Source organism: Apteryx rowi, unplaced genomic scaffold (genome assembly GCF_003343035.1).
Source record: "Apteryx rowi isolate R43461 unplaced genomic scaffold, aptRow1 scaffold_146, whole genome shotgun sequence".
NCBI classification, from domain to species: domain Eukaryota; kingdom Metazoa; phylum Chordata; class Aves; order Apterygiformes; family Apterygidae; genus Apteryx; species Apteryx rowi.
In genome coordinates, this window is record NW_020447708.1 from 419,398 (window position 1) to 440,785 (window position 21,388).

At 37.1% G+C, this 21,388-nt stretch overlaps 1 protein-coding gene across 2 annotated transcripts in view; it reads right to left on the reverse strand.

The window, feature by feature from the left end:
- Positions 1–3,065: 3,065 nt before the first annotated feature.
- The window catches only part of PHLDB2 (pleckstrin homology like domain family B member 2), a 56,940-nt gene continuing 38,617 nt past the window's right edge, over positions 3,066–21,388 (reverse strand). For both annotated transcript variants that reach the window (XM_026058368.1, XM_026058369.1), the window contains 6 exons: positions 15,237–15,444; positions 11,091–11,181; positions 10,491–10,637; positions 7,695–7,914; positions 4,039–4,124; positions 3,066–3,277 (listed from right to left, as the gene is read on the reverse strand). In XM_026058368.1, coding sequence (XP_025914153.1) covers positions 3,137–3,277; positions 4,039–4,124; positions 7,695–7,914; positions 10,491–10,637; positions 11,091–11,181; positions 15,237–15,444 — 893 coding nt within the window. In that variant the 3' untranslated portion in view covers positions 3,066–3,136. The remainder of the gene's footprint in view (positions 3,278–4,038; positions 4,125–7,694; positions 7,915–10,490; positions 10,638–11,090; positions 11,182–15,236; positions 15,445–21,388) is intronic.

A 21,388-nucleotide genomic window follows, 5' to 3' on the forward strand; every position in this document is an offset into this window, starting at 1 on the left:
CGCGCATGCGCTGCCCCGCCGCTGGCCCGCCGGGACTAGGCGCGCGTGCGCGGTCGCTGCTCGCGGCGGAGGCCATGGCGGGGGCGGCCCCGCCGCCGTTGCTGCCCCCAGCGGCTGTTAGGGCGGCAACGAGGAGAGGGGGAGCTAAAATTTACCCAAAACGCCTCGTGCGTGTTGTTGCCTTGTGTTCCGGAGAGGTGATCCTCGGTAGAGGCCTCTCTGTATACGGCTGATAAGACCCAGTCTAAAAAATCGAGTACTTCAGGTAGCCTCTAGATGTGTGGATATAAAATACTGTGTTATACGTAATTACCTGGCTCTTACAGGCTCGGCCAGAAAGGATCTTTCAAGACCCATCCTGCCTCCCTCCGTCACCACCGGGGCTTAGCAATTTCTCCATCTACTGGCTATTGGAAGTAACTAATATTTAGTTACCATTTTTCCACTCCGGAGCAATACTTGTCCATGCAAATAAAACCAAGGTTGTCAAAACACGGTTTTACTTCGGAAAGATCTTTGCACCCGGTACTTTTTGTGTACAGGCCACGGCAGCCACCCGAAAAGAAGAAAAATAACGTTAAGAGAGGCCAGCGCCTACAGAGCTAAGGGTGTTTTCTCACGGAAGCGCCAGCCCAAGCTATCTGCCGTTGAGAAAGGGCAGGCCAAGGTCGGCGGCAGCTGCCGTTTCTAGATACAGCCTGTGTGTTTTGAAAGCGCCCGATCCTGAGGTGCTTAAAGGTAAGGAGGCAGCTGACTCCCCTGGAGGCAGGCTTGGCGGGCTCGCAGACCCACGATGAAAGATGGAGCCTGCTGCTCCAGTTTAACATGGTGCAGGGAAAAACTGCTTGTTGCTTTGTCTCGATATCCACCAATACAAAAACCGCTACTCTGTGTGTTTAATGACAACAGAAATAAAACCGAAGGAGTCAAAAACTGCATGGGTTCCCATGATGAGAGCCCTAGTATCTCCTGCCATCCGAGTCACAATCAGAACAAAATATTAGGCAAACTGAAAATCTTGAAATTCAGCAATTTCTATTTTGTAGTTTAAAAAAAAAAATCAGTTTCCAGGGCTGTTCATTTACAATTTTCAAACTGGATGGACTGTAAAAATGAGGAAGTTAGGTATATGCAAAGAACAGACGATGCTCCTAATTTCACAGCTGTTCCTGAAAGATTATTTTTTGTAGCTCTTTTATGGGGAAAAATATGGAATGCTTAGATTAATTATTACTGAGGAATACAAAATTGCTTACACAAGTGTACACAAAATTATTTAAAGGAAAAGCTGAAAAATCTCAAAATGAAGAATCGGGTGAATATTTAAAACAAGTGTATTTTTAAAAACATTTATTGAAATGCCTTCATTGCATCATGCAGGATACAAAAATGATTAGAAAACCTTTATAACTATACTTATAAGTAAAATCAAGATACATCAGGGAACAATAATAATTATATAAACCAAAGCAATTAATTTCTGATAGTGCGTTAAATCATTAGATTACAGGCTTCTTATGGTGATCTGCCCAGATTATAACTGTCCCTTCTTTCATGATTCAAGTCAGAAGTGGTGTTCATCATGCTAGACCAACCATGTCACCTGTGTATAGCACAAAAAGAATTCATACCCGTTCATTACAGATACAGGGTTTTAAAAGTACAATAAAAATATTCTGTCAGCCTATTTTATTCTGCTTTCAGTTTTTAATTTGCTCCATCAAAAGCCATTAACTTTTCATTAAGGAAAAATGTCTAATGCACTTTCTTTAATTACACGAACCACATAGCACATACAACTCTTGATTACTGGAATGGGGACCTCTTTAAAGTCTTAATATATGAGACTTTCTTGAAATTCAGTTCTATTAAATATGTTTTTGCAATATTAGTCAAGGTCTTGAAAGTGGTTTTAAACTGGAGACCACTGTATCCTCAGATTTCACTTACTTAAAACTTTGAGGGTATTTTCTTTATATACTGCTTAGTGTAAACTCCTAGAACTTGCCTCTTTATTTGTATTCTATTTGACAGCAATACTCTGTGCAGACATTCATGTAAAAAATATTCTGGACTGAAATCCTGACTTTAATGAATTTAGATAGGTAAATATTTTGACACTGACTTCACAGGGACCAATATTCAAGACATTTGAGTAGAGTGTTCACTTGGCACAGAGCAAGATTAGAATCAAAGTAGGACCTGACTACGTTAAAAGAAAATTGATGTAAGATCCAGCTCAATCTATTCAACAAGGCAGATTAAGAAAACACCTTCTTATGACAAAGTTTCCTTCTAATATCAAAAGTTTCCATGTGTTTTTTTTTTTTTTAATATCACCTTGGGGGGGGGGGGATCGATCTTTATAAAGCTATCCTCTTTTTTTGTTGTTGATCTCCACAAATGCAGACTTTAAATATCCAGTTGGTGCAACTGGGTTATTTGACCATATAGAATAATGCAACAATTTAATTATGTTAAAAGTCAGGAAGAGTTTTGGCACTGTTCCATTATAGAAAGCTAAAGTAAAACTAACAATTTGAAAAAAAAAAATTATGATAGGGGAATTTTATAACTCTTTGGCTCTGTTGTAATACTTAACTACTAAGGCAAGTGTGTGTACCTTAGGGTTGCTTTTTATTTTTTTTATAAAATACTTGACTAAAAGAGTTTTAAAAAGTCAGCTAATCATCTATAAATGTCAAATGCTGCATATTAAAATATATGCTATTATACCTTTTTGTTCCATTACTAGAATTTTTGCATACTGATGAGAACACACACATTTGTAAACTGTTTAGTTTGAGCTTCTGAAGACATTCTCTGTATAGGAGAATTTGTACAGAACTATCATTGAATCAAGATGCTGTCATTTAAATTGCCTGATTATCCATTTCAGAGCACTATGATTGAACAGCTTTAGCTCTTTTGCTCCTATACAGATCAAATAAAATAAGCAACAGGTCCTCCTTTTCAATGCATTTGTAAACCCCTTTCATTCTGAGGTTTTGGGTGCACATCATAAGGAGGGTATTTCTGAGCATTCACCAGCAATCTATGTGGCTTTTCAGATTTTACTACATATGGCTAACTTCATATGTTAGGTTATTGCAATTTGCCCTATTGCCCCATTTTATTATAACATGAAGTGGGTGTAGCCTTCTGCGCCTGTAACAATAACATCCATCCATATTCTCATGGCTTCTGGCGTAGGAGCAACCATATAGTATATCCGGTCATGTGTCTTAACACTGAAGGTGAGTAGTGGATTGGGACTCTAGAACAAAAAGAAGAAGAAAGAAAGATATCAAAAGAATAAAATGAAACCAATTTATTGCCACTATAAGTAAAATTATTTACAGGGAGATTTAGGACAGGGTTAAGAAGAATGATGCAATGCAAAATGCTGAGCACTGCATCCTACTTTGCAGTCCTGGAAGCAAAGATACATTTAAAGTGCTTGCACTCGGCATACACACTTTTTTATGACATCCTTCCACTCTTGATTATTACAGAGCAGTACAGGGCTCCCAAGAGTTGCTTGATGTCCAAACAACAAGTAATTCCTAGGTACCCCATCCAGAGGTCAAAAGCACTTCGGCTGAAACAACTCCAGGTGCAAAAGATAAGTTCAGAGAGTTCACAGCTCTTCTGAATTATACATGTGAGGCAAGGGGATGCCATCAGCTGCGGGTACCAGTTCACTCCCTCCCTATGATAGGCACATACTGCCATGTCTTGATTTGCCAAAGCCACTGAATTCTGTGGTCTAGCCAAGAGCAGGGCTAAGGAATTCCTCCAGCAAATTCCATGTGGAACTATCACTTGGCACATAGACTCCCTCTCTCCTATCTCTCTATTTTCACTGATATCAAAGAGTAATGCTTATCAGTGGTCTGATGTCATCTTCCTTTTCCTCCACCCTGTTTATGTGCAAGGTTATTTATATTGTCAACTCTCCCTTTGTATTTACAAAAGCTACTGCACTTTGGGTACTGCCGTACGATACTCAGTTAAAATAACCGGAACAAAGATTACCTTGTATGCATTCTTTAGATGATCATAATAGACTTCTTCAATAGCTTGAAAATATATTACACCTTTTAATTTAGTTTCGTGTTTATCTAAAATGGAAAAAAGAATGACTTTTGAAAACTGAGATAAACACAGTACTTCAAGAAGCAAAAGGGTAATTTTCATTTCCACATTTGTCAGCATATATGTGACTGGACTAGCACTTCTGCTTGTGAAATGCCCCAGAAATCCTCAACATCTCTTATCAGTAGGACAGTTGAGTTAAAAGAGATATATTTCCTACTTTATTTGTCTTCTTTTCAGCTTGGTTTCCAAGGAAATAAGGCTTTTGCAATTTCTCTATTTGTAAGTCAGTGCCTTCACTAAAGCATCTGAACCTTTTGTCCAGTTTTAGCTAACAGAGGCACAGATGTCTCTGAGATATTAAGTTCCTCCAATTCCACTGGTAGCCAAGTAGAAGAGAGAAATCCACATAATCTCACTTGGGGCAAGGATTCCCTCCAACTGTCTGTGCTGTTCAGACTACTGGATGGCCAGTCATCATCATAAACCAGCCAGACTTCACATATTGCTGAAGTATTACAACAAAGCTAGCAGGACAAGACCCATGGTTTTCCTTCAAAGAAAAACTGCTATGAAAAGCAAGTCTGAAAAACAATTTGATAGTAAAAGCCTTACATTAGAACAGCATTTGTGCTTTTATTTGTTTAGAAATGCTTCTTCCTGTTTATAATAAATCTATAGTCTCAAGCTAATATTTATTACTCAACGGTGAAGTTAGAAGCTTGCCTGCAATCTGTTATGAGCTTTGACACATGGACTAGTTTATGGGAGGTTAAAAGTTTCTGTGCAGCAGCTGCAGCATTGTGATTGTCTGTTTGCACACTCTTACTCTGTGACACCTATGGTAAAAGCCAAATTAATTAGAGGTAGTTTGGCCATCTTAGGAAAGGGACCTTCCATTTGCTTCAGAGCATCAGAAGAAAGAATGCTTGAATGGATAATGTACAAAGCTGAAATAAAGGGTGGGAGTCTTCTCGCTTACGTTTTGATATCTTACAATGGAGATACGGCTGAGCTAGTTGTTTAGTCTCCCTTTAAGGCCAATGGAGAGAAGCGGCCACTGCTAGGTTATAAAATCTAAATTATTTAGATATCTACCTTCAGGGAAGATAATATATTAAGTCCCATCCTAAGAATTCAAGAAAGGTTTTGCATCATCTGTAGCTTTTATTAGGAGATTTTAAAAATAAACAGATTAAGAGGGTTGATTTTCTGTACAGCCTCCATATGGCCTCCCCTTTGGCATTGATTTCTGCCATCTGGCAGACCCAATTGGGAAAGAAAGTATTCAGATAAGATCAAGTATTATTGCACATTATATCTGTAAAGGAGAAGGAGTTAAAAATTATTTGAAGTCTGGCTTTACATACATATGGTGCCTTAACACACAGCAGAGATCAGTGTGGCTTACAGACCACCATCCTACAGCCTGCTTGCCTTCTATCCCAGCATTGGCTAGTGAATGGAGAAGCAAGGAGGATACAGACTGTAAACGTAACATCTTAAGAATCACAACTATAATGTGCTACAAGAAAAAGAAACAGGACAGATCAAGCATCTTCAGTATCTACATTTTCCTGCAATCAAAGAGAATTTGTTAAATAATCCCAGAGGGTATTAAGAAACATCAAAGCTACATGTGACACAAAAGGGCAAACTTCCTTCCAGTACTTTTTGCCAGTCTTTGGGGGATATAATGTCTTCTGGCTCCCAGTTATTCCATTAACACTGAACAGTCAAGCAGAGCAGCTTAATCAGTCCCCTGAGAGATTCTACGGTCATTCTGAACACTCATGAACTCAGCTTACATCCTGTGAGTAGCTGCACTCAATTTCCAAAGCTTCAGATGATGGTAAAAAAAAATCCCAGAAGCCCAGTGATACACTGTTGGGAATCTCCCTGCCAACCCCCAGGGAATGAGAAGAAGTTCTGAGGTATAAGATTACTACATTATAGCACACACTATACTAAACTAAATTCAGTATTATAGAATATAGTATACTATCTATACAGTACAAGCAAGCAGTGATCCACTCTCCTTTCAAGACCTGCTTGGGTCGTGGTTACAGCAACATTTCAGGTACCCACAAACTCCTATCACAGTGGTCTTTGTGGAATCTCATGTGTGTTTCAAGTCAGAAAATACAGATGTTTTAATCACTAAATTTTCAAGCTTCATGGTAAATTCTTTGTTCAGTACACTTGCAGAATTAAAACAATACACCTATATGTTCATGTAGTGTTCATTTACTCTGAATTTACAGCATCAATATTTATTTTGGAAGTCTAATATATATTTGAAGATTGAGACAGATCCTCACTTATAAAAACAGCTGCATTTTTGCTCAGCTGGTACAAAATTCTCATGAAACTTTCTTTGTTGGCTGGAGTCCTTGAGACATTATGAAAAGTTTTCTTTGGTAATTGAAATTGCATTATGGCAACTGTACTGCACTCTAAACTGAAACTGGAAATTATTAACATAACTACTTAAAAAACAGAAAAGATCAGTACCAGATGGGAACACTATTGTATGTTACAGGCCTTGCTAACCAGTAAACCAGCTGTTAAGAACAAAATAAAAAATAACTGTTTCTGTTTGTCACATTCTTCATAGTATTATTGTAAACTACCAAGAAATATTTAGTGGATATGTAATGAATTCAGATGATGTATTTTAAAAAAGATGGACTGAGCAATGCATAATTACCATCAATTTCAAGTTCCTCATGACTTGCTGAAAAGGAGTAATGTCTTAAAAGGAAATGGAACTGTCTTTTTTTTTTTTTTTTTTTTAAATACCAGATGTTTTCTTCTGCTTCTTAGCAATTACCATCCCACGTATGCCCATTTGACCTCTCCTAACAATAAAAATTCAGAACGCAACGTAATTTTTATGGCTACCTCCAAAACTTCAAAGTCAAACTCAGTGTAGACTTGCATAGCAAATTGTGGGACTTAAGTTCTTAAGTCCCAAAATTCTGGTTCTGACTTAATATAACAAATTACTGTAATGCTTATAATAGCTCCAGATATGGTATTAAGACAATTTAATCTACAGAAACCTCTTTAGAGCATTTCATGTTGTTCATTTTGGAATTCCTTAGACTCTCTCAAAATCTGGTAAACTCCTGAAGACTACTCGTGTGTATTTAAATTCCTGAAAGACTTTTCAGAGCATAAAGTCAGGTAACTGCAAAAGCGTTCCATTTAATTTTTTTAGTAAGTATCACTATATTCTTTATGATGGCAACACGAAATCATTCAGTCATTGGGGGAAGTAGGTAATATTTAAAAATAAGTTATGTGGAGCCATTATTCTGCATACTAAGAATGTAACAATCTTACTTTTTTTTCTTGCCTGTCCACTCTCTCCCTTTTTCAGTTATGTTAGTTTGTGTCTTGTCTGTTACTAGGATTAAACACTACAGGGAAGGGACTGCATCATCTGTGAGTGTACACATAAAATGCCCCAACAAAATGCAACTTCAAGTTTTCTTTGGGATTCCCTCCATATTTGTAACATGACTGAGGTTGATGGGGAAACAGAGGGACATATGCCCATATGATGTTCCACATCCTGGAAAACAACCTACCTGCATAATAAGTAAAAGTTCTCTTGTTTCTGTCAAAAACAAACCACCGTTTTTTCCATGTTTTAATTTTCCCTCCCATCTTAATCAGAAAGCCTCGGCAGGTCTTCTCTGTGAGGGAGACATGGTAACAGGTCTCTATGTTGTGACCAGCTGTTTCAATGTGACTTCGCAGATCAAAGTCTTCCTTTCTAATGGGCAAATAGCGAGTCAAGGGTCGGGCCTACAAGAAAGCAAAGAAAAATAATTTTTTTTTTAAGAAAAAGTCAGCTTTTCTCTTACGCTCTTTCCTTCTGCTGTAAGGACATAATTGCAAACTGCCCATAGATTCCAACAATGAAGGTAACAACAACAAAGTGCTTTGTGCTGCAGGCCTAGTTTTCTTCAAAAGAAAAATCCTTAAAACAAGTATCAGACACTTTGTAAAAGATATATGTATAAAAGTGAGATAAGAACATGGGAACGTCTTGAAATCATCGGTTGGATAAACTGGTAAAACAGGAACCAGAGCACAGATAGGTTGTTTTAGAATTAAAACACTAATTAAATGTAAAAGGTCTGTGGCTGCTTTAGAGGAATTGAGTTGTGTTAAACAAACCCTTTACATCTCTGGACAAGATATTCACTCTTTGTGCAGCCAAATAGGTACGTATCTAGGTCATTAACATTTCAGTATTACAGGTACTTCAATGCAAAGTATAATAAAAACAACAAACATGCTCTTACTAGGAAAAAGTAGTATTAGGAAGAATGAGAGTGAACTGTACTCCCTAGCTAGTTTCACAAAGATTGCTGTAAACAAAATATAGCTACTTTCTTCTGAACTAATTAAATATGGTCTCTAGTTAATAATCGGCAACACAGTATGGAGAGCTGGAGTGCATCCTCCTGCAAGAGACAGCAAAGCAGACAGAAGATGGTGCCTCATTCTTGATTGTGTTCAGGACTATGTCTGCATCCTGCCTGGATAGGATAAGTTGGGAGAACAACTCAAAGAGTGATTTAGGACCTTTGCCAGCTGAAGCAGTATGCTCATTTTCTGTGCCTGAAGAGTCTGGCACAGAAAACTCATTTTAAACACAGCAGACAAGTCTCTGCAGGCTCCTGCTGCAGTCAAGGCAGACAGAGGCTATGTCACAGGGTGATTCAGAACAGGAGCCTCATTTAGGTGCTCTGAATCCCCTGTCAAAGGAATCAGTCTCTCTTTCTTTCTCTCTCTCCCCCCCTCCATACTGACTCCAGAGAAGTCAGTGACCTGGAGAATCCAATCTGCCCCTGCTCCATGCCTAAGTTAGCCTTTAAATACCACCGTGAGTCACAAATCTAAGGGACTTGCTCTCATTGCATTCTCAAGCATCTCCTTACGCAATGGGAGCTGTGCTGCCTGTAAGAACTTTTAGCACCCTTCTAAAATTATGCAGTCCTGTACTATACAAGCTGGAACTAGCTTTGGCATGTGCAAAGATGGAGTTCCTTCCCCTACTTTACATTTCTAAATGTCAGGAAGTGCTGTAAAGAAAAAATATTATAATCTTGAAACTGGATCTCACTGCACAAAGGAAAGAAAAAAAATTAATACAAAAGCATAGGTCATTCTGAAAGAGGAGTTTTTTCTTCCTGCCAATTCATCCTTCAGTCTCTGCTAAATCTGCCAATTAGCATTGACAGGGCATTTTATTACAACACATATGCATTCCAGTTTGGGATGAGGCTATAAGCACAACATCATTGTTTACACCACACCTGGGCTGTCATTAAAAGTTCTTAAAAAAGAAAAAAAGAAGGCATTTAACTAAAGTGTACATAAAATTTAAAATTCGGTAATTACATTTTATACAAAAACAAAGGTTTGAATATACTTAACCAAAAACAGCCTAAAATTCCTCTGTGACTGTCCTATTATTCTGATTTAGCTTCATCAATTAAAAAGGCCAGTTATGTAGGATTGTTGAGAAGAAATATAATAGTAACATGTAAAACAGACAGATTTAGCTAAGATAACACTGATAAAAGCAGAGAGATATTCAAATATGATTTGGAAACTTCTGCACCCAAATACAAATATTAAGATGGAGACATTGTCTTGCTATATTATATTAATAATAAAATGACTGCCTAATTCATTTGCTGTACCACGTAGAAAATCTCATTAATTACGGTGGAATAAACAGGTAAGACAACTAAACCTGAAGAGAGCTCAGGATACCTCTGAATCCTAAAAGAAGCACAGAAGATGTAACAGGTAATACTGATTTTACTAAATCATGTTTCCCCTGCTGTATAGTCCCAATAACAGTGGGAAGAATGCTATTCTCTCCCTATAGTAGATGTGGAGGTGGAAAAACTTTCTTTTCTTTCTTTTTTTTTTTTCCTGTCAAATATATTGGAAATGTCAATTCACATTCCAAAATACCTTATGTATTAAAAGGAAAAAACAAAACAAAACAAACACAATGTTTTTATAAAATTAACACTCACAAATTTCTGTTGTTCAGATTAAAATGCTGTCCTACCTATACTCAGTAACAAACCTTATAAGATTAATATTTATACTTGAGATATAGGATGGTAGATAGATATCTATGTTATTATTTAGATTTAAATGAATACAGAGACATCTATGTGAGGCTCTAAGAGCCCAAACATACTTTTAGCAGCACAGTTGCATCTCAGAAATACTAAGTCAGTCTATTCAGCTGGAAGTAGCTCAGCCTACCACTGGCAGAAATACACTCACTCCTGTTTCTGTATCAAGGGGTAAGTCTTGCACTAAAATCATTTCATGTTAATGTATCTCACCTGTGCTCTTTGTTTCTCACGTATCTTAACTTCCTTTTCAATTAATTTTTGCCTCTGGCTAGTTTCTTCCTCCAATCTTTTCTCCAGTTGTTCTCTGCGACGTTTCTCTTCTTCCAGAGCTCGTTTTTTAGCTTCCATCTCCCGTTCCTAAATACCACAACACATGGAGAGCTTCAGTTATATATGAAATTATAGCTGATTATGTAATTCAGTCTTAGCTAGGACTAAATCCCTTCTTGCCTTTCAGGTAGGCAGAAATATATATCCAGGAAAGTAGACTGAGAATTGGAATCATAACTGCAAATATTACTACTTGAAAAATGCAAATTCTTCGTAAGCAACTCTCCTAGCAGGTGTAGGAGCAATACTGATTAGCTTCTAATGGGAATTTACCCCGAACTCACCCAGCAAGAGAGCAGCTATTGCATACAGGCTCAAAGATGCAGTGTGAGAGTGAGCCAGAGAAAAACTTATGGGAGAGAGGTAATTTTTTAAGGCGCTGTTAGGCATTAAATATGTAGGGTCTAATGATTCATTTAGGAGGGTATTATCTACCCAACATGCCAGCTCTTAGTTTTAATCATAAAATTATTTGTTTACCCTGGTCTCAAGCAGCCTGGTCTTTTCAGCATGTGCTTGTTTCAGAAGTCTCTCCATCTCTTCTATTCTTGCAACATTTGAAGTGCTTGCACTGCACACACACAAAAAAAATCAGAGTTATTTAAAACAATAATTGGTATGTTAAGCCATATTTTACAGTCCAACATTAGTTAAGAACTGAATCTCTATTGTTCTGATCCAATTCAGCGCAGTAGGCACTAATTACAAATAATGTGTAAAGTACACAATACTCTCTCAGTTTACATGTTGTCCATGCAGAGTTGTGAAAAATGCAGAACTGAGTGCTTAACAACGTGTGTCAGTCCCCTGTGATCTGTCATCTTCTCTCAGATAACAAAATATGGATGGAGGCAGTTACCATGTCCAAACAGAACGCACTACTGATTCTCAGGGCTGGCATTAGTAATCATCTAAATATGCTTTTTAAGTCTTTCTAGCTATGGGCTGTCTCTGTTCTGTGTCTCATTGAAGTTATCATCAGGAAATGCTAGATAAAAATAAGGAGGATTAGGAAACATCCATAAAAGGTACCCAGTGGCAGAGCAGTGTCAGAAAGGATCTACCAGTTAAAGTACCCAACAAGCCAAGGTAACAAGGATAATCACAAAGAGCGCTAGATCCTGGCCTACTGCAACACAGCTGTCACTTTGCCTGTCAGTCTTTTTGGCTCATTCTTTGCAATAGAAAGGTATTTGGATGACATTTCACTTCCAGTTTCTTACTGAAGGTAGCATCACTTCTCTATCTTGGACTCAAAAGCTCTCCAGTGATAAGTATCTCTCTCAGATATTGGGGGATGAAGAGGGGGATCCTAACATGCACAGATGGTAAATCAGTTTATAGAGTGTCTCTAGTCACAGTAGGCCACCAGATCACCACACTGGTTTTGGGCACACACTTCCCATATTTCTGTCCTATTTCTCATGTCATTGATTTACTGTGCCTACTGTGGTACAGTGTTCCAACTTAATGTAATGAGTAATTGTTCCTTTAAGCGAAATTATAAATGCCTGAAAGTACCACAGATATCTGATGTGGAGAACATCCTTTATGCTCTTTGATTCACAGTGATGTTTTGCTTTTAGTATAGGCATCGTAGTCTTTAAGGATTATTTGCCGCTGTTGAGGCAACGCTCTTGGAATTAATAATCCAGACAAGCCCATCATGAAAGAGTCAGTTTTCTGTTTCATATGATCCGCTGGAAATTTAATCTGTTGAGTACATATCCACGTGCCTCAGCAGATATGCATTCCATAATATGAAAGTCACTCTTTGTATGTTTTAAGAAGGTGCTTGCATTTCATCCCTAATTTCATAACAAGATACGTATTTGGGAGAGGAAGCATTCTCTAAGATACTCTAACACTCTAGTTCTCAAAAAGCTCTGTCAGAATGCTTACTTTCTCTTGCAAAGGGCAGTATCTGGTGTCAATACTATGTGTCTTTCCTCCAATACAATTTCTTTGTTTCATCTCAATTTAACAGCTGTTTCAACTGTGGTATATTCATGACATGTTCTCTATTTTAGTTTTCATCTTAAGGTATTCATTAAGAACAGTTTATGTTAAATATTAGCTATGTTACCATTACCAATGTCATTAGACTAAAGAACAATGTTATGAAATTGAATGGGGTCAAATGTTCAGGGCAGAGAGAAACTTGACCTGGGATTACATTGAAAATTAACTGACCACTCCAGTGGAAGTAGGTGTCAAATGGCAGGTTTATTGATGCTTCTTAATAGCAGACAGATCAGCTGTGAAGGGACTAAGATAGAGTAGAACACTATGTGTTATAGGCAAGAAAGAAAACCAAGCGACCAACTTCTTTAGCTTTCTGAGCTTGCTTCTGTTGGCTAATTCTGGTAAGACCAGGATTTTTGTCAGGAGCAGACTGCTAAGAGAACGCTCTTACTGTGTGACAGTCTTCAGAAAACATTTCTCTGTCTGATATTGGGGAGATGTTTCATGAGGATACAGTACAACACAAAATAACATACCTGATTTAACCCAAGCCTGCAGAGCAGGCAAAATCCAGCTGAAACCTATCAAAGCTGTAGAAGCTTATTGTCTCTGAACAAAACCCACAAAATCAGGCCACTGACTTAGATGCCTAAATCTAAATTGGGCCTTAATGTGTCTTATTGAGAGGCCTAGAGAATTTGGGTCAAATAACTTTAGTAAAAGCAATGAGGCCGTAAGTTAAAATAAAGTAAAAGATGCAAAAACAACCTGGAAAATAGTTCAACTGTAGTAGGTTTTCCCATATAAAACTGGTCAATACCTCATACTCAACTTTGGTAACTGAGCAGCTTAATTAAATCCTTTCATTCCCAATTTGCTTGTCATCCTCACAGAAATTGATGCACAGCAGAAAATCATAATCTCTGAAACATCAGCCAGGAAAAATGAAGTTGCTAACCAATCATAGGATCATTTATTTTGGTGAGCTAATGAACCACATCGCAAGAACAGTTTTATTTCTCTTGCACTTTGAGCACAGACAATTTTTTGTATTTCCAGCAAAAAGTCTTACCTTATACAAAAAAAAAAAAAAGTTTTACCTTATACAAGGTAAAATATGCCTTATGTAGTTTAAATGTGTTAGAACAAAGCAACATAGATTTTTTCATCTGAAGTCTGATATGGCTAGAAAGGATTCTCAAACACCATCTACAACAATCTGAATTCATTTTGATTAAGGGAATCTTTGTCAAAGAAGGAAAATAAACTGCCTATCTTCCAAGAATTATCAACATCAGGTGAAGCTCTTTTTTCTTCCCTCAACTAACTTTGCCTTCTGAGAAACCAATATATCTGTTCTGTTGGGTCCTTTTCTAATTTTTTTCACCATCATGGCTGGAACCTGCAGAAAAGCCAGAAGGAGACAGATGGGCAAACAACGCCAGTGAAATGCAATAGCAGCCAGGGCTCTCAAATCCTAGGAGGAAGATTCCATTTATAAGATAGCCCCTGGATAGTTCGAGCACACACTATCTTCCTCCAAAATGGTCAGAGCAGTAAGATTTGATACCACTACCCTGTTAGATCACTGCCGAGGTAAGAGTGTAATTCCCAGCCTGTGTCAGGCTATCAGAAACTAGCCAACTGTATATCTATTTAAAAAGAAAATCCTCAGAGCCTGAGTTCTAATGTTTCTACTTAAAAACAACCAGCAAAATCAACTTCATTGGTATTTTCTAAGACTCTTAGCATTGCAGTGTTAAGGACTACAAGAGGAAATGAGTGGGCCGATACCCTTTTACAGGAAACAGATGCTGAATAAAAAACAACACGTTAGCCAGAAAGCTATGTTGGTGTTCACAAGAGATTTTGAATCCTGTGACAATGCTGTATTTAGTTCGCAGCCCCTGCTTATACTTGTGAAACTACTAGGGCAGGACTAGTGAGCAGTGAGCTCACTACTGTGAGCAGAAATGAAAGCACTATCATTAAACCCAGATTGTTAGAAAAAAAGCTTGTCTGCTCGCAATTTTGAGACTTGGCTGGACTTTTCTTTTTACATAAATGGAAGATGTTCTTGTAACTAGTGTCTGAGCTGACAGTCTCCTAGGATCAGAGAAGCACAGCCTTGGGTTCTAAGCCTTTTCGTTATTATCTCTTTGTTTTTACTGATCCACAAAAGGAAGAGGAAATGGCAAAAAAGATTATCTAGAGGACCCCAAAATGTTTCAGCATAAGTAATAAGTTAACATGCTGGACATGCAGAACAAGTGTACTGCATCACTGGCAGATGGCTTTGAGAAATTTCCTATCACAGGAAATCTGTAGTGGCCAGAGAAGGAAGTTCAGCCATTATTTCCGTGTGAAAAGAGCATCAATGACTTCATAATTTCAGTTCAGGACTGACATGGATTTCTGTATAGCCTTGAACTGGTCCCTTAGCCTCTCTCTATATTCCATCTTTAAATAAACAGATAAGATGACAGTTAAACTTGATGAAGAGCTACAGAAAAGCAAATATTATGCCCATCTAATAATCTTGTATTTCCTTAACCTGTTAGCAGTATTCACATTACTGCAGCATCAACATTTACATATTCTCTCTTTTTTTAATATCATAACCCTATGACCATTACAAGGTCAAAAATGAAAATTATTTACCTGGAAATGTTATCTGGTGAGCATGCTGATATGCTTGTCTCCATACTGTCAGAACTGTCTAAGCTTAATGTATCAAAGGCATGGTCCTTGTAACTACGATCTGGGTAATGGAAACTATTCAAATACACATTAGATTCAGATGCAGTTCTGCTGTAGAATTCAGGAGATTTCTGCCTGTGTTCTTCGCAGATACGTTGATGGTTATACCCTACGGAGTACAGAGGAAACATTTAATTTACACAAGAAATTCTGTGACCTGAACATAAAGCGTTAACAGTGTAAGCATTAGGAATACCAGCTCAGTTTTAACTGCACTGTGACCTGGCTACTGCAATGTTACAGTTAATTTCATAAAAGAATCATAACTGAAATAAAACCTATAAATACTCATTTTCTCTCTGATGAGCACAGTATCTACAGTATATGCAGACTAGTATGGCTGGCTTTTCAATATATATTCTTGTATGTGAATTGAGAAAATTTAATATGCATAAATTAGGCCAAATCCCAAAAGTAATTCAGAGATCTAAAACAATTATCACTGTTTAAATAAAAAATTGTCCTGATATTCAAAGGGGTTGAGTACTTGTTTGGCTGGCTTTAGTGAATGTGGATTATTTTTTGTCTTTTGGGGGAATTTTGCCTTTGGTAGCTTCAGGTTGGGCTTTTAGTTTCAGCTGAAATAAATAGGCTACTTTTCACATTATCATAGTTACCATTGCAAAGGTACTTTCCTAGAGTTTTAAAACGACAGTTCACCCTACATGTTTGAAACAGATCTGGGTAGCTCAATGACTATAATGAAAAATAAGGTTTATGCAGTGTTTAAGCTTTCTGCTTTTTTATTTTTCTACAAAACCAAGGCATTTAAGAGTCACATTACTAGAAAGTCCTTAATTTTTAAGTGTACTTTGTACACCAGTATATTTATTTCAGACAATAGGTCAGGTTAAGTATTCAAATAAATCACATGGCTAATTTGGAATTAAGTATTTTAAAAGCCATCCTTGAATACAGGGAATTTGGTTTGACTACGTTTCCTTATAAAATAATTCTGAACAAATATTTTTAATCTAATGTCTCCACTGCTCTTTGTAAATAAAGCAGCATCATTTAAGCAGACTTAGAGAGGTTCTTGCACTAAATGACAATTGTCATTTTAACTGCTGAAGAGATTTTACAATGCTCTTTTAAGGTTTGTTTAATGTATTTGACGGCAAATATAGCTTCACTGATCATCTTTTCCTTGAATCAAGGCAAGAAATGACATTTTCTCACAGCTTTGATACTCTGACAAGTACTCTGCACAATCCTAACCGAAAAAGTGAGCTGGTGACAGAGCTGGGGGTTAAGAATGACTGTTAGACAAAATGAAAATCTTCCATTCATAAAGGAAACTTGCCACTGACATGCCAGATATTTAAGCAAACAAACAAACATAGGAAAAATGTCCGCAAAGTCCACATAAAAATTTTTACTAGACACCATTAAGATAATGTTAGAAAACCTTGCTTGAATTGGGAGTATTTTCCTGCCTTAGTCTCATTCTCTATCTGCACGTATAACGTTACTGTGGGATATTTCCTCTGACATTTGAGAGTCAGGAGAATTCCGTTTTAGGGAGCCAACAACTACAGCTCTACCTTTGCAAGGCTATAATCTTCTGCAAAAGGTATCTGAAGAGCATGACTCAGGCTGAATCATTAAAGTGTATTATTGTGGAAGTCATGCCCTACACGCATCTCCAAGGCAGATAACCTGCTTCCTCTTCCTTCTATTCCGCTTCTCCCTGTACAACACAAAGGCTTCTCATAGACAATTAAACCTGGTTTCCAAGAAACTAATAGAATTGTACTTGCCATTTGAGAGAACATTAAATTTCAAAAAAAGTTCAACTGCACTGATTAGTAGAAGAGACAAAAGGGACATGAATACACTTCAGCATTTATAGATAATAGCATCACACAACACAGATGTTACTGATTTACATGTGCAATTTGTTTTTTTCCCATTATTATGGCAAATGCTGCTTTTATTGCAGATATGCAATTACCTTTCATACTTGAACCTTTGGAATGACTAATTGCTCCTGTAAAAATGGTTTTCAATTATTCATTATGGAAAAAGAGAAGAAATAAATTAGTGAAAGAAACTGTATTCAAATGAATGTTTGTCTATTGAGCCCTTTGCAAAAATCCAGACTACTTAGAAATCTTAATTTCATATCTTATATTTCCCAGAAAAAAAACATCTAAAAGGTACAGAGAAACATACCAGTTTTACAAATATGAACACTTTCATGACATGGACAGCTTTCCATGATGATAAAGAATCCATTATTTAAATCAAAAATTTGTCAGATAAATTTATATAATCATGCAAATGTAACTATATGTTTCAAGACATGTCTCTTTCTATATATTACAGCAGTTAGGTCACAGAATGACATACATTCACAGAAACAACGTATAATGTGATGTTCTCATATGCTCCCCAGGTCTTAAGCAACACACAGTTCAAAGATCAGAATCAGCTGTATAGTGACTCAAAAAAACCTCACAGCCAACCTACTTCCATCACAGACTGGCTTCCACATCACACAAGCACAATCTATTGGTTAAAGAAGTTCAGGTGCATATTCACGGAACATGCACTTAGAAATGTTAAACTCCTAGTAAGATCTTGCACTTCACTACAAGTTTCCCAGAAGCCAACAATATAAGTACAAGCTGATAAAAGAGCCAAAATAATGTTTTTTGTTGCATTGGTTTGTATTTTCTTAGTAAAATAATAAAGTTAAGTTCAGCAAAATATTACAAATATCCATAAAGCCATGTCATTTAAAAAAAAATCCAAGAGTTGTTGCAGAATCACAAAAACCAAATATGACACCACAAAATAATAGTGAGGTCAAAACTATAAGTGAAAGCTGTTTAAGTTAAAAGTGGCACTGTCAAGTATGTTAAAAGCAGTTCGTTATAAAAAAGATCTTGGTACATTTTCTTTTCTTTCCATTCTTTTTTCTTTTTTTAAACATAGATATTAAAATGTCAAAATACATTTTTTGTACGGAAACATGCCAAAGGAGGAAGCCCAAGTCTGCCTTCTCAATGTCACCCACAGATCTACAAAGAGTTATTTCTAAGTTTTCTGCTCTACTTGTTTGGCTATGAGCAAAGAAGCAAAAGATTAGGCCTGCACAAAACTGTAGCCCTGCAGATATTAGCATTAATCAGAACTCTTGTTGTAACAGGTTATTTGACAGTGTGAAAAAAATGGATTTGTGAAATGCTATCGTTATTTAACAATTATTTTAAATTTTTCACAGACTGTGGGAACAACTTGACAGTGCTGATGCAATCAGTACTTTTGCCAAAACATGACAATGATGGAGACAGCCAGGTAAAGGGACGTTTTCATACCTTTTCTGGCTTTTCCTGAGTTTGATAAGAAGAACAAAAAACAAAAACAAACCATACAGAAAAGCTTATAATTTGTCTTGAAATACGTATGTCTCCCTCAGTATATTGTTTTTCAGCAGAACTTCGAAAGCTCTGCTTAGAAATATTACAAATAACCATTTTGCTGGTGTGTAACATCTCTGTCCAAATAGTGTTCTTCCCAGTGTCATGTCTGGTCTCGTGTTTTAACTCTCAAGCAACCATCTCCCCTTTCCTTTGGGAGAGGGGCCCACAGTGTATGGGACTAGACTGCCCAAGGAGTCCTCACTCCTAMCTGTGCCTGTATGGGCTTCTGGTCCCCAGCGTTCCATGGGAACTCCATGGGCCCATGATTCCACCTGTGCAGAGTCTGGTTTCTACATTATACCAAATAGCAGTTTTTTCATTTTATTTTTTTCCACACAGTTTGCTTACAAACGTGTGTATACAAGAGCTGAATATGTACACAGAGTCCTTCAGAAATACCTCATGAATGGCAGCTAAGAAACCATTTTTTCCACCAATGATTTATACCAAAAATGTGTGCTCTTAAACAATTGATAAGTTGGCTCTTCACTCAGGCAATTATTATCGAGAATGACAATTTGTTTCTTTCAAGGAGCATTTTTCTAACTCACATGACTGACTAAACACACTTTTGGTAATCCTGCAAACAAGACTGTTTAGTATTAGCAAATTTATGAAAATGCTTCCTACTGAATCTCCACTGGATCTGGCCTAAAATTTATTCATAGACGTTACTTATACTTTAATATCTTTGACTTTGTGCAGGAACATGTTCAATATGTTCAAACTGAAGTGGTCGTTCTTCTTTTCCCTGACTTCATTTTTAACTTTGAATTTTTCATCTCAGACTTTTACATTTACCTTCTTGGACTAAAATACTAAAAACTGGAGAGAGCAATTAGAGAAAACTCATTTTAGAACACTGATGATTTTGTAATTCTCAGATAACATTTTTAAACTAGCTGAGCTGCCACTTTCTCCAGGCACCGTTGAATAACTTTCTTCAGATTTATACAAACACACAGAAGCATCTGGCCTAGCTATTTGCTCAGTGCTTTTAAAGTCCTAAGGAATGTGGTAAGCTACTAATACCACTTCAGGAGCCTCTCTGTGGAGCAAAGTGCATCATCCTCTTTGTATCACAGTTCGTGTGACACTGCATTATGGCCAATGCTCCAAATGGAACGGATAAAATGGCATTTGTCATGTGAGACAATGACGCTCCGCTGCGCCAAGCATGCCCGGCTCCAGTGCATTCAGTGCGACGGTGCATGCCTAAGGAAGCAGTAACCCAAGACCTCCTGTCATTTGCAATACATCACCTTGAACACAGAAAACTGATGAAGTGAAAGCCTTTCAAGCGGGGAAAGAAAGGCAAGGAAAGCAAGCAGTGGTTCAGTGCACATGACACGTCAAGATCACTTTGAATCTACTCATTAGCTATTTTAGGGGGGAAAGAGAAGCAGGCGCATATTCATTCAACCTAAGCAATTTCTATAAAGGTGCAGAGTTCTGCTGATCTGGTAGAAAATCTTATTCATCCAAAATACTCACTTAGTCCCTAAAGATTAATCTGATCTTCCTCAAGAATGTTTTTTGTAAGAAATGCAGTGTATTTATTACATAATAAATATATTTACTATAGAGCCCCAAATTAAGTTGGTATGCAGGTGGTAGGTAATTGTCAAAACATAGACAAAATATGTCCAATTACATGGGAATTGTCTTAGTTTCCAGTGATGCATACAAGGATGTCTGGTGAAACTAGCCTTAGTTTCACAGACCCAGATCCCACTGATTTTAGTGGAAGACCCACAAAATTGCAGAATTTGAATATAACAATGAATATGACAAATAATATTCTGTTTCACTTATACTGTGTGGTATGTTTAAATAAATGGACCGTGTTAAAAAATTTTTCCAAATTCCACTATTCCACAGAGATGTACATTCTTTATTCAGGATTAGGAAGAAAAGCTTGTCACTGAGACAAAAGATCTTTCCCCAACCTAGAAACACAGTATTTAAGACCAAGAGAAAAGCAGTTAAACTCTTCAAGTTCCTCCAACAGAAATAAATTCAGGGAACAATCTGTTGAGCACAAAGGTAATAAACCCTTCATTCATTACTAAGAGAGATAATCAAAGCACAAAGAATCCCTGTATTCCTACATCCTTCATGTCTTGATTGTGTGTAAATCCTGTGAGAGTTTCAAGGAAAGCACCTGTCTGTGGCAGTATTTCCCTTTCACAAAGCTCATGCGTTGAAACAGGCCATCTAGAACTTTCTGCCTTCCTGCTATGAATTAATCAAACTCCCCTAAGCCTCTCTTCATAATTTAGTATTTCCATTCAAACTGCTGGATCTTTCAAAGGAATAATCATCTTCTAAGTATAGCAGGCAGTAGAGCACACGCTATTCCTCACAGCATATAACAAGTAGGGTGCCAAGTGCCTCAACTAATACATCTCTTTCACTCTTCTCTGCCTCTCTTCTTTGTCAGTCTATCATTCAGTTTTGGTTTGGGGCCTTTCTTTCTTTTTCACTCTTAAGTAATTTGCCTGTGCTCTTAGCATTTTCTTAGTTGCATGCTGACAAAAAATAAAAATAAAAATAAAAAATGGTCAATTTATTTTAAAAGCTGTTAACTATCTTCACCTGTATTAGAGTTAACACTTTGCAGTT